Below are 12,556 nucleotides of genomic sequence, written 5' to 3'. Positions count from 1 at the left end.
GTACTTTTTTCAATTTATTGCCTTATTTGAAGTATATCCAAAGGTATAATAATTTTTAATTGTTAAGTCAGTTACCAATCATTATGTAAGGAATCTATTTTAAGCCACCTTTCAGCATCTGACTTAGGCCCTGTACATACGGGCCCTTTAGCACGCCCTGGCGACATGCTAGGGTTGCCTTGGGGCGCCGTTTCCAGACGCCCCACAACCCTAGGTTGTCGCCAGGACGTCACAGCTGTGCGGCACCATATACATGGCACGCACAGCTGTGAGGCACCATATACATGGCACGCACAGCTGTGACATCACTGCCTTGTGCCTTCCAGACAGGTGCGCGTGGCAGTGACGTGCTCCCGCCTCAGCAGGCAGTTTGCAGCAGCACTAAAAGGAGCTGCTTCTTAGCGGTCCTTTTGTTTCCGCATAGCCGCGTCGCACAATTTGGTTGCTGCGCATGGTTATGTGGAAAAGAAAGGTGGCCGCCGGCTGCCTCTTTCTGGCGGTCTGTACCCCGTCTAAGTTCCTTATTTTAAGGTAGATGTGATTCAACAATTGAATGATGCCAAGAAATGGCATTATGTAGTTCTTAGTGGATTCAGGGCATTTTTTTGTCCTTTCTCCACATCTTTCCTGCTTGCTTCTCAGTGGGATGCTTTGGAACTTTTCTAGCCTGATAATTTAGCACATGTTTTTTATTAATTGTGTGTGTGTATGTGTCTTCAGATGTTAATGTATGTCCTTCTAGTGGAGTGTTCCAATTTAGCAAAATGAGACACTGCAAAAATGTATGAAGATCTCTCCTCGGTTTAGTTTATCAAGTAACAGTCTGTTATTGTGATGTGTCTCTGTAAAAATATTTTCAAAACTGAATGAAAAAGTGAAAGAATGATTACTTTCCCAGTAGTATGCTGTAAAAGGCAGAAGATTTTTTTTTTACAGATTGCTGAGGCACATCTTTAAATGTCTTCAACATCTTTCTCTGTCTATGTTAGGGTATCCAGGTTACAGCCACAACACCATCAATGAGAGCTGTAAGATTTGAAACAGGATTAATAGAACTGGAGTTGTCAAACAGAATACAAACCAAAGCAATGCCTGGTAGCACCAGCTACCTGAAACTCTTTGGTAAATGCCAAGTTGACTTAAATCTGGCATTAGGACAAATAGTGAAACATCAGGTAAGATCTTAAACTTCTTTTTTTAAAGCCTGGTAGTGATACTTTAATGGCTCTCAAATGGAATAAAAAAGAAAACGTTAAAACACAGCTGTAGAGAAAACACAGGCAAATTAGAACCTTGGCACTAGCCAATGGGAGCAAAGCCAGGAACAGGTGGGGGCTACTCCCAGGAATTAGTAAATAAGAGGGAGGAGCAGGTTTGGAGGGGGTTAATGTTTAATGTGCCCTAAGAGGTGAAGAGCCATTGAGGCTAGTTTAGGCTGCTGTTAGGGGCAGTTAGAAAGGGTTTTAGGTATCCAAGAAAGGGACGAAACGTGTCCTTAATTAAATTTGTAGTGTCCTGCAGGAGACATAGTGTTTGGTGACTAGTGGAGTCATAGGTAACCAGAAGGTTTATAAGATACAAAAGTTTAATAAATATTCTGCGAGAACTTAGGGCCCAAACAGATAGGCCAAAATAAAGCTGCTTCGGGCCACTTTGGAAATGTGCTGTTTAAATGACACATGCGTCCTAAAAGGCCAGAAGCCACACAAAGCCATGCTCCAGTCCTAAGGACTGAAGTGCAGCTTTGGTGCAGCTTCTGGCCTCTTAAGATGTGTGTCTCATTTAAATAGCATACCTTCAAAGTGATCCGAAGCAGCTTTATTTTGGGCTGTCTGTTCAGGCCCTTAGTCTGCAAAGGAATACAGTGTGCCTGCTCCATATGCGAGTGTGCTATATACGGCTTCCGGTTTACGCGAAAGACATGCTGTAATACTTTCAATGTGTGCACAGCTGCCGCACATGCGCGCCACACTGCCGCGTACACGAGCCCCATTCACTATAATGGGTTTGCGAGCATAGGTGGAATTTGCCTTATGTGGGGGGGGGGGGGTCCGGAACGGTTTTATCCTATCTGTCCAGAACGGATCCCCCACGTAAAGCGAGGTTACACTATATATAAAGCTATAAAGAAACTGTTGAACTGTGTAACTAATAAAGTATTTATACACCGTATCCATTGTGAACACCATCCATTGAAAGGAGTACTGCATTCAGCCTGACTTGCAAATAAATTTCTTACTTCGTTTCAACAAGCAGCTGTCTGAAGTAATTTCAGAAACACATTAAAAATACTACCAATAAAATAAAATTTAATAAAAATAAAAAAATGCTACCAATGTCACCAATCTAGGTGTTATTCTTTAAATCCAGGGAAGTGAGTAAATATAGAATTAGTCTATAGGACTTTCAGTAAGACACATAAGAGATCAGATCTGGGTTTAAACCCTTTGTATGTAACATTTATTCTAACATTTATTCTAAAAATTACATTTATTCTAACATTAGTAACATTTATTTTAACAAATTACGTATCGAGAGGCCTCAGTCATATAGACATTCATACAATACTCACGCACATGACTCTTCGCAGATCAGTTCTCTGAAAGAGTGATGGGTGTCAGTTACAGCTGATTGTGGAACACTAGGACCATGATTTTGAAGATTCCTTTATGCTTTTTAATATGTGCATCATTTTTCTTGATGATTGATGTGTTGTTCCCATTCCGTTCTTGTTCTGATAGTCCTTACATTAGGCTGTGTTGTACACATTCCATTCTTGTTTTGGTACATTTCAGTTTCATGTCCTTGCATTATGTTGTCATTATCTTTTATGTTGCTTATGCACATTCCTTTTCAATTCAGCAGTTTCAGCTTTTCTCGCTTCCATGTGCCATATCCTCCTTTTTATTCTCCATCTTCTAATTATGTCACATTCACACGTAACACCAACATTGAGAAAAGTCTTTTAGGGGCACATTAGATAGTGGGTAGCTGTCAAAGAATAGTTCATACCAAGCTGGGGGGAAATTGGAAACCCAGACTGATGGCATCTAAAGAGTGTTATAGTGCAGGAGACACTTAACTTCACATAACTGGTGGCAATGGCAGGACACAGTAAAAAGGAGTGAAAGGTTTTGAGAGATTTTGGCAATGCCACGTTGTCACTGTCACAACAGCATTATAAATATTTAGATTGAGTTGAAATGAGCCCTTTGGTGATCAAAAGGATTCAGAAATTATTTTGTATTATCCTCCCCCTTTTTTCCATCCCAGTGCTTTTGTCCATGTTCTTTCAAAGGGTTTCTGGCTCTTCAGTGGAGATTTTAATGTGGACGCAGGTTTGAAGCATGTGCTGAGAGAGTCTGGTGCTCACAGAACTCTCCATCCAAACTAAATACATACACTCACGCATTTACATGTACATGCATACATATTTCTGTTTATATAATGTCAAGTTTGATCTCTTGCTATGCAGTATTCTATCATTTTAAATGTTTGGAATATTTTAAGGTTTACGAAGAAGCTGGATCAGACTTCCACCAAGTTGCTTACTTTAAGACCAGAATTGGATTAAGGAATGCTCTTAGAGAGGAAATCAGTGGTTCATCAGATCGAGAAGCTGTTCTCATCACTTTGAACAGACCAATTGTTTTTGCTCAACCTGTGGCCTTTGATAGAGGTACTAATGATCTTGTTTGTTTGCTTTATTTTTACACCCACTAACAATATAAGCAGGGCATTTCATTAATTTAATTTTAATAGCTACTTGCAGGAATTTTGCCGCTTTGATTCCTTGTCATGTTAACATAGTTTTGTGTTCAGGAAGTAGAACAAACTTGAGAAAAACATATATTGGTAATATTTCAATATCTGTGATCAGGCATAAAAAAATTACTGACAAAATGACTTAAAATATATGTTTCCTTCTACAAAGCTGTGCTTTTCTGGCTGAATTACAAGGCTGCATATGACAACTGGAATGAACAGAGAATGGCCTTGAATAAAGATATTCATATGGCTACAAAGGAAATAGTTGATATGCTACCTGGCATCCAGCAAACATCTGCTCAGGCGTTTGGAACACTCTTTCTCCAGCTAACAGTTAATGATTTGGGGATTTGCTTGCCCATCACAAATACACCACAGGTACTAGAGAAAGTAAGAATGACAGATCTTATTGAAGTAGCAATAGATGTGCTCGTTTTGGGAGAAAGAATGGGTAAAAATAAAATCAAATAAAAATAAATTTCCAGAGCAAGATAGTAAAAAAAAAATCTGGATAAACTTTGAAGTAATGTTGCAGTATCTTTGCGTTTGGGGAATAAAGCATACTTAAAAAAAAAAAAGAAAACATGTAATTCCTCCATTTTGTACATATTTGTACCAGCTTTGCAAACTGTAATTATTTTTACTTACTTTCCATCCTCCTCATTTCCAAAGTCCTTCCACTTTGAATCCGACGTTTGCAGCCACCACCACAAAGGGAATGTATGGTGTTGCTTTTCTTTGGCCTGGCGTAGGGGAGGGGAGAGAAGCTGGATCCTCCCTGGTGGTGGCTGCAGACATTGGATTCAAAGGGAAGGATGACAAAGCAGGAGAATGTATGGTATTGCTTTTGACTGGCTGGGAGGGAGTGGAAGAAGGAGGGGGAGGAAAGAAGATGGTTCCTCTGCAGCGGTGACTGCTAATATTAGATTGAAAGTGAAAGTCCACTTTGGACATGTGGAGGAGGCTCTATGTTGCAGTTGAAAAGAGAGTTACAGGTGGAGCTCTTGCTGGGAGAGGACTCCTTAGCTTTCAGGTTGGGGGGGGGGGGTAAAATATTTGCAGGTTTCCCACTTTCACAGGGGTTCTCTGCCCTTAGCTAACCCTCGCAAATGTGGAGGGGTTACTGTGCTTTCCCTCCAGGACAGAGTAGACAGCATAGTTAGTAAAGAAGTGATTTTCCTGCAACTTCTCAATTGTACAATGAACACTTCTCTTACAACTGTAGTAGTAATTTGCTAGTACAGTAATTGCAAATTAGAGCTTAGTACATAAATGGCTACCAAAAATGGATGAGGACCATTCTCAAAACTAAAGTAGTAGAAATGGAATGTACATAGGGGTAGTTCTCAGTGATTCAGTAGGTATGTTCTAGTTAGAATTGGCAATTAGATTTAGGTAAGTGTAACATATCATCCTTTAGAGGGCTAATGTTAACATATATAGTTGGCATTCTATATCCATGGATTCTTTGTCCATGGATACATCCATCCAAGATTTGAAATAAACACACACACACACACACACACTTAAAAGCCAACTTGATTTTGCCATATTATATAAGGGACACCATTTTGTATTGCCATAGTATGTAATGGGACTTGAGCATGCACAGATTCTGGTATCCATGTGGTCTTGGAACCAAACCCCAGTGGATACTAAGAGCCCACTGTACTCATTGTTCCCTAATATGTAGCAATTAAATAGACCTGGGTTGTATAAATCTAAATGAAGATAGTAGTTTGTGAGAAATACTGTAGTAATAGTTCCTTATCCAGTTTTATTGTTGTGGATAGAACAATATGGTATGTGCTGTAAATAGAATTGCATAATACAACTGGATCTCAAATTTGGGTGACTCATTGTTTTGATACTATACATATATTGTTATATTTTGGGATCTTTTAAAAGCAATAACCAAAACATATGAATGCAATGCTTTTAATATTGGTACAGATTCAGAGGCAGGGGCACAAGATTAATTTTGGGGGACAGAAAGAAAAACAGAATTACTGTGTAAGTAATAAGCACTCTATCAATCACAACATTTAATAAACTATATCTCCCCGTGTTTAACAAAATGTAATGGAAAGTGAATTAGATAATTCCCTATCCTCCCATATTAGAAATGAAACCTAAACTCCTTTTTCAGCTTGTAGATTGTGTTATTGTGCTTCAGCTTGTAGAAAGAAAATGGCTAGCTTGTTTAAAAGGCTATTTAATGAGACTGATCCTTGGGAAAAGAAACTTTATAAAATGTGGATTGTGTTTGTGTACTTTAAGGCAAATAACTAACATTAAGAAATAGCATTAACAAATATTTCTCACATAGAGTATCAGAAATCAAAATACCATATCTAATTGCAAGTTTATGCACATCCATAAAGGAAATGGTAAATGTATTCTAGGGATTGATCTTAAGAGGTCCCAGATAGCTAGTTGTTCATTGAAAACCATTTATTTTAGATTAACGTGTGTGTGTGTGTGTGTGTGTGTGTGAGAGAGAGAGAGAGAGAGAGAGCGTGCACATAGTTTATAAAGGCAAGCTATAAAAAAGATTAAAAACAAAACAAAAGCCTCGCTAGAACAGGTAGACTTTGCTGTAATAGTTGTCTTGCTTTTTTACAGACTAATCATACAGCTGATCTAGACACTGGCTCTGCATTAGTCTTGACTATTGAAAGTACTTTAATTACTGCCTGCTCTTCTGAGTCTCTGGTCAGCAAAGGTCATTTTAAAAACTTCTGTATCCGTTTTGCTGATGGCTTTGAAACAAGTTGGGATGACTGGAAACCAGAAGTACGAGGAGATCTAGTTATGAATGCTTGTAAGCAATTATCTTACCATATTGGCCACTAACTATACTTGAGCTTCTTGATTTGTGAAATACTGTAGTAAACTTTTTTTATCTAAAGTGTTTCAGTTATATGGACTTAAGCAGAAAATACATAACTAGGAATTCAGAATTTGTATGAGAATTTGTCCATAAATATAAATTCATGAAAAAGTAATATTTATATTTTTCTAATCTCTAATTTATTAAATATCTATGCAGCACCCCTCAAAATACTTTGATGTGATGCTTAGTCCACTGTTTGCCCCCCTCCCCACTCTTTTAGGTGTGGTACCAGATGGCACTTATGAAGTGTGCTCAAGGACAACAGGACAGGCAGCTGCAGGTAAGATTTATTTCATATATGCACACAGTTTTCCCCACAGTATTTTTCTTTGCAGTATCCTCTTTCAAAACAACGTTAGTGTATAAGTGTAAATTCTCCTTTATCATTGTGCCTTTATTAAACCATCCCAGTCTTTAATTTAACAAACCTTAGCCTAACAACTTTTTTTTAATCTTAACAGATGAATTCAGAAATTGCAGACAATATTAGTACATTTTTTGTTAGTGTTAGAAGGCATCTGAAAAAATGAATTATCTTCTTCTTAGTGCCCTGGAACTCAGTAAACACATGGTTATGATACTTAGTAGTAATAGTAATAGTAATTTATTTACGGTCTTTGACCAAAACCTCTCAAAGTTTTAAAAACTCTATCAATAAAAGCACTCTTAAAAGAACTAATAAAAACAAATTAAAACCCAAATGCACATGTATACAGGAATCATTATACTCCAACATAAAGTAAACATAAAAGTTATATAAACATTATGAATAAAAGCACTGTTACAAATACTAATAAAAAACAAATTAAAACCCAAATACACATGTAAACAGGACACATTTGTTACACATCAACATAGAGGAAACATAAAAGAGGCAATCCTTTAACATCTTGTTCCATCATTTAACCACAAGTCTGATCCTTAATGATTTGTTTGCATGTAGTAATTTGTGGATCTGCAACCTAAAGCAGTAATGTCAGGTAGTGATTAGCTGTTTGGCCTGGAAATTTTTGTAAAATTGGGTGAATTAAAGAGGAACGTCAACTTTGTAGAAAGGGCAGTACAGTACAATATGCTGGTGTGATTCCACTGAGGTGTCAGAACATGAGCATGTCCGGTTCTCATAAGAGAGCTTCCTATATTTTCCTTCCAAAACTACTGTAGGAAGAACATTAAAGCGGGCTGCAGTAAAGGCTGCCCTAAATTTGGGTACTGTTAGCCTGGACAAGTAGATTGTTCGAGCAAACGTCATTTCCAAACTTCCTAAAACTGGGATATTCCTGATTTTACTCCTCTGGTTCTATAGTTCTATATCCCAGATATGTTGTCTAAAGGCTAGTTTTGCCCTTTCAAAGCCCATTTGTATCAGAATAGTTGGTGAAAATCCACATTTGCTCAAGATGCTGTTTTAGGAGACTTTATTGACACTATTCCCTTCCAGCCTTCATATTTCACTGTTTGTTCATTCTACTCAGTCTATTAATATGGATGTTGGATAACTATAGAAAAATAATAGTAGTAAATGCTACTATCCACTTAGTATTGCATCCAAAGAAGTAGATTTATATCCATGAAAGCTCATGTGAAAATAAAAATAATTTAGTCTTAAAGGTGCTGCCACATTTGCTGTTCTTTCCCCCTTCCTCCCTTCTTTTTAAGTAGTAAATACAATTATCTGTTTGAAGGATTTCTTCAGATTTCTTTTTCATCTATGAACAAAGCACCATACTTTGAGAAACTGTTGTAATGTTTCTCATAATGTACAATGTAGCTGAGAAGAGATGTTTTAACCTACCTATGAAATGTCTGACTTAATTTTTTTGCATGCCTGAATCTCGTATTACCATAAAGTAAAATAGTTGTGCTCTTCCCCATTATTTTATTGAAACAGAAAGTAATAGTGCTGGAACATGGACCCTTAATGTGCTGTGGAAAATGTGTGGCATTGATGTTCACATGGATCCCAACATTGGTAAAAGATTAAATGCTCTAGGAAATACCCTGACAACACTGACGGGAGAAGAGGATTTAGATGATATTGCTGATCTTAACTCTGTTAACATAGCTGACTTATCTGATGAAGATGAAGTTGATACTATGTCTCCCACTGTTAGTGTGGTAAGTAGATTCAAATAATCTAATGATTTGTCATGGCCTTTGGCTAGCACAGTGAACTAATTTAATCTCCTAATGTAGTTCTAGGTAAACTGGCAATTTTGATAGAAGCATATTAGATAAACTTGGGATGCAGGCTTTTCACAGTGGGTATTTTAGTGAGAGAGCTGTATCTGTGGATTGACATAAAAAGAGTTGTTTAGATTTGGGAAAGGAGCTTGTATGAATCCATGAAATGCTTTTGAAATTTGTCTTGGTCTCAAAAAGCTGAAATACCATTCAAGGAACAGCAGGTCTTAAATCCCCTTAACCAAAGATATTGTAGTTACGGTACTTCTGGATATTGTAAAAAATAAACTTAATGCTAGTTCAATATCAGTCTTCTGTCCCTGACTGTTGCAAATTCAAGATATTCAATCAGGTCACGTGAGAAACATGAACTGTTGTTAATGTTCAAGAATAATAATAATGAGGAGCTACAAAGATTGCAAAAAAAAAAAAAAAAAAAAAATTGGATCTCAGTGATATGTTACCATTATGAAAAATAGGCTACCTTACAGTTTTGGGCCATTTATGAGCCTAGTCCCAAGTTTGAAGAGAAAGTATAGGCAGAAAATCTACAGAAGCCTTTGAAGAAGGTCTGAAATCAAGGAAAATGGAATCAACATTTTATGAATTATTAATATTGCTATTTATTATCATTTAGAAATCAGATGGTGGTCCACTATGTGGCGATGTACACAAGCTCACTTTTGGGCAACGGATTGTCAATCACCTACTTGGCTTGAGTCCCAAAAGCCATCGTTATTCTGTTCCTGTAGAATATCTGACGGGATCAGCATCAAGTGATACTGCTAATTCTAACAGTTCACATTTAAAAGCGGGCAGGTCTTGCTCTTGGGGACATGTATGTAGCATATACAGCATCTCTTTAAAATTAATGGTGAAATTAGTGGGTCACTAATCAACAATTACCTGGCTTCTTTTAAAACTGATTTTGCATGCTTTTTGATTGGTGATCCAAAACATGTTCTTTCTACCTTTTCTCCATTTTTAAGCATTGCCAGGGATAATAAGCCATGAAATGAAATATTCTTCTTGTTTTTATATAGGAGAATGCTGACTATCGAAGGCAGGGGCCTTCTAGTAGCCAAATTCTAGAGCAGAGAGGAAGGAAGTATGTAAAACGCTTAGTGGATATAAGGGAGTTGAATGAACAAGCCAAAGTAATTGATGATCTGAAGTAAGTGTGCGTGTATGAATGTTTCTATTTTCTTTCTAAATAACCTGTCAGTCACAATTCATTTGGATGCCATGCTTTTTTTTTTTTACTACAACTGATATTTTTTATCTGGATTATAGGATAAAAGTTATGCTTTTAAAGAAAAATACTTTGCTTTTCTGGTTTATTTAAAGAAAACCATAAGGCTGTATTTGCAAACTAAATTAAAAAATAGTCTTATCATCCCACCTACCCACACATTCTGGTATTTATCATTTTTAACAATCATCTTTATTTATTTAAATAGTCATTTTTTCCCACTTCATAAAAGTTTTTGCATGCATAATTAAGGAAACCCTATGGGTGTGCAGCTGGTGAGTATTTGGTTGTCAACACACACCAGTTATGGTGTGTGTGTGTTCATGCATGTGCCTTCAAGTCATCTGTTGACATACGGCAGCCCCCATGAATTCCATAGGATTTTCTTAGGCAAGGAATACTGATAGGTAGTATATCAGCTTTAATGTGCCCATATATTTGAAGCCTACATTGCTGTCCTCCATCATTAGGTGTTAGGCTTAGTCCCCAAGCCATGGGGCAAATGGCGCTGCAGGGGAGGGTGATCTTTATTGGCCTCCATCAGTGGAGACCAGAGGGGTTTGTGCTTGGCCTAGTGGGCTAAGTGAGGTCATATGCAGAGGTAAGGTTGAAGGCTATTTAAAGGCCTGTTGCCCCCTCATGTTTCTTCTTTCACCAGATCTCGACAAAGAGACTTCTCCATTTGGCTAAGTCCTCTCGGCTTCTGTTGCCTTAAACTCTCTGTTTTGATTTGCCCCCTTTGTGTACCTCTTCCTTTGATCTGTTGTGTGTGGGTGCTTTTTCCATTGGGCAGCCAAGGAATAATGGGTGGGGGATCTTCCCCCCCACACCATCTTGTGGGGGTTGAGACCTTTCTCATTGGCTGCCATCCTTTTTCTGGATTGCCGCTTTAATGCTTTCATGAGTGTGTGTGAATGTCCCCACCCCCATTCAGGTTAAAACCTTTCTCCTCAGCTGCTCTCCTTCTTCTGAATGCCTCTGAATTGCTTTTGCATGCGTGTAGTTGTCTCCTGCCCATGGGTGTGCATCTGGTGGGTATTTTGTTGTTAACATGCACCAATTATGGTGTGTGGGGGTGTGCCTGTGCCTTTAAGTCACATGTTGACTTATGACAGCCCTCATGAATTCCATAGGAATACTCAAATGTGGTATATCAGCTTAAATCTGTATATATCTTTGAAGCCTACATTGCTGTCCTCCATCACTAGGTGGTAGACTTCCTTTACCAAGCACATAGGATTGCATGTAGTACAGTTTGAAACTGCAGGAATAGTTTCAAAGATTGAGCATAGAGCTGCCCCTTTCTCCTGCTTTGGTAGTTGGTACAAACTAGGAAGACCCCTCTCTCATGGGGCTGTAGTGATGCACTATAGCAATGTGTGTGTTTAGTGAGTTCTTACAGCTGTGGCTTCTCTCAGATTGGATGGGAACAATGTGTCCAACTCTGATAGTAGCATAACTTTGCTTGAAGCTTCACTGACTGTTTTAACTTTTGTAAAACCAAATACTTTATTAACAAGTTCACAATCAGTTTCTATTTTTTAAATTTATTTCATATTTATCTCACTTTACCATGAAAGAGCTCAAAATGGTATATATGTTTATTTCCTTTTTATCACATATGACAAAAAGGAAATAGCTAACTTATGATTCTGAATCCTTGTCTCCCCAGCCTACTTCTGTCATTCTGATCACTATGCTAAACTCTATTCAGAGCTTTTATTACTTAATCCTCAGGAAACTGGGTGCAAGTGAAGGAACAATAAACCAAGAAATTCAACGATATCAGCAACTTGAGTCAGTAGCTGTCAATGACATTCGCCGAGATGTTCGTAAAAAACTTCGCCGATCAAGTATGAGGGTGAGCAATTTTTTTAAAACCCATTTTCAAATATGGTAACATTATTATTTTCGTGTGTGTGTGTATGTGCCTTCAAGTTTCCTGTCTATTTATGGTGACCCCATGAAATTCATAGCATTTTCTTAGGCAAGGAATACTCAGAGGTTTTGCCCCTGAGTGGCATTCAAAACCACTCAGAAGTAATTTTGAATGACAGCACCTGATATTTTTTGGTGGTCTCCCATCCAAATACTAACCAAGGATGGCCCTGGTTAGCTTCTAAGATCATATGGGTTCTGATGCTTTTCTTTATTAAAATGGGTTTAACTCTGTATATGCATGACAAACAATGGTAATCAGGAAGAGTTGCTGGACTATGTATCTAGGGTTGCCATAGTTGGCGAACTGAAAACCGGGACAAATGTAGGACAAGGTTTAAAAATGTAGGACCTTTTTTTTTTTTTTTAATTTCCTAGACAGGAAATTAAAAAAAAAAGGTCCTACATTTTAAAACCTTGTCCCCTCCTCCTTCCCGGCCTGGGAGGAAGCCTCGGCCGGCTCCCAGGCCGGGAAGGAGGGCGAGGGCCGCCCCTCATCACGGCCATCGCCGCGGTGG

General features: G+C 38.0%; 1 protein-coding gene across 11 annotated transcripts in view; it reads left to right on the top strand.

Annotated features, from left to right (window-relative positions):
• KIAA1109 (KIAA1109 ortholog) overlaps window positions 1–12,556 on the top strand; it is a 154,510-nt gene that overhangs the window by 103,219 nt on the left and 38,735 nt on the right. For 7 of the 11 annotated variants that reach the window (XM_042470608.1, XM_042470610.1, XM_042470615.1 and 4 more), the window contains 10 exons: window positions 990–1,175; window positions 3,511–3,679; window positions 3,935–4,146; window positions 5,722–5,781; window positions 6,394–6,592; window positions 6,885–6,944; window positions 8,556–8,782; window positions 9,486–9,686; window positions 9,892–10,022; window positions 11,838–11,961. In XM_042470608.1, the coding sequence (XP_042326542.1) occupies window positions 990–1,175; window positions 3,511–3,679; window positions 3,935–4,146; window positions 5,722–5,781; window positions 6,394–6,592; window positions 6,885–6,944; window positions 8,556–8,782; window positions 9,486–9,686; window positions 9,892–10,022; window positions 11,838–11,961 (1,569 nt within the window). The remainder of the gene's footprint in view (window positions 1–989; window positions 1,176–3,510; window positions 3,680–3,934; window positions 4,147–5,721; window positions 5,782–6,393; window positions 6,593–6,884; window positions 6,945–8,555; window positions 8,783–9,485; window positions 9,687–9,891; window positions 10,023–11,837; window positions 11,962–12,556) is intronic. The other 4 variants (XM_042470617.1, XM_042470616.1, XM_042470611.1 and 1 more) reach the window with 3 other exon arrangements.

Source organism: Sceloporus undulatus, chromosome 5 (assembly GCF_019175285.1).
Source record: "Sceloporus undulatus isolate JIND9_A2432 ecotype Alabama chromosome 5, SceUnd_v1.1, whole genome shotgun sequence".
NCBI classification, from domain to species: domain Eukaryota; kingdom Metazoa; phylum Chordata; class Lepidosauria; order Squamata; family Phrynosomatidae; genus Sceloporus; species Sceloporus undulatus.
Note: the sequence above shows the minus strand (reverse complement) of the source record. Positions and strands in the feature narration are given on the sequence as shown.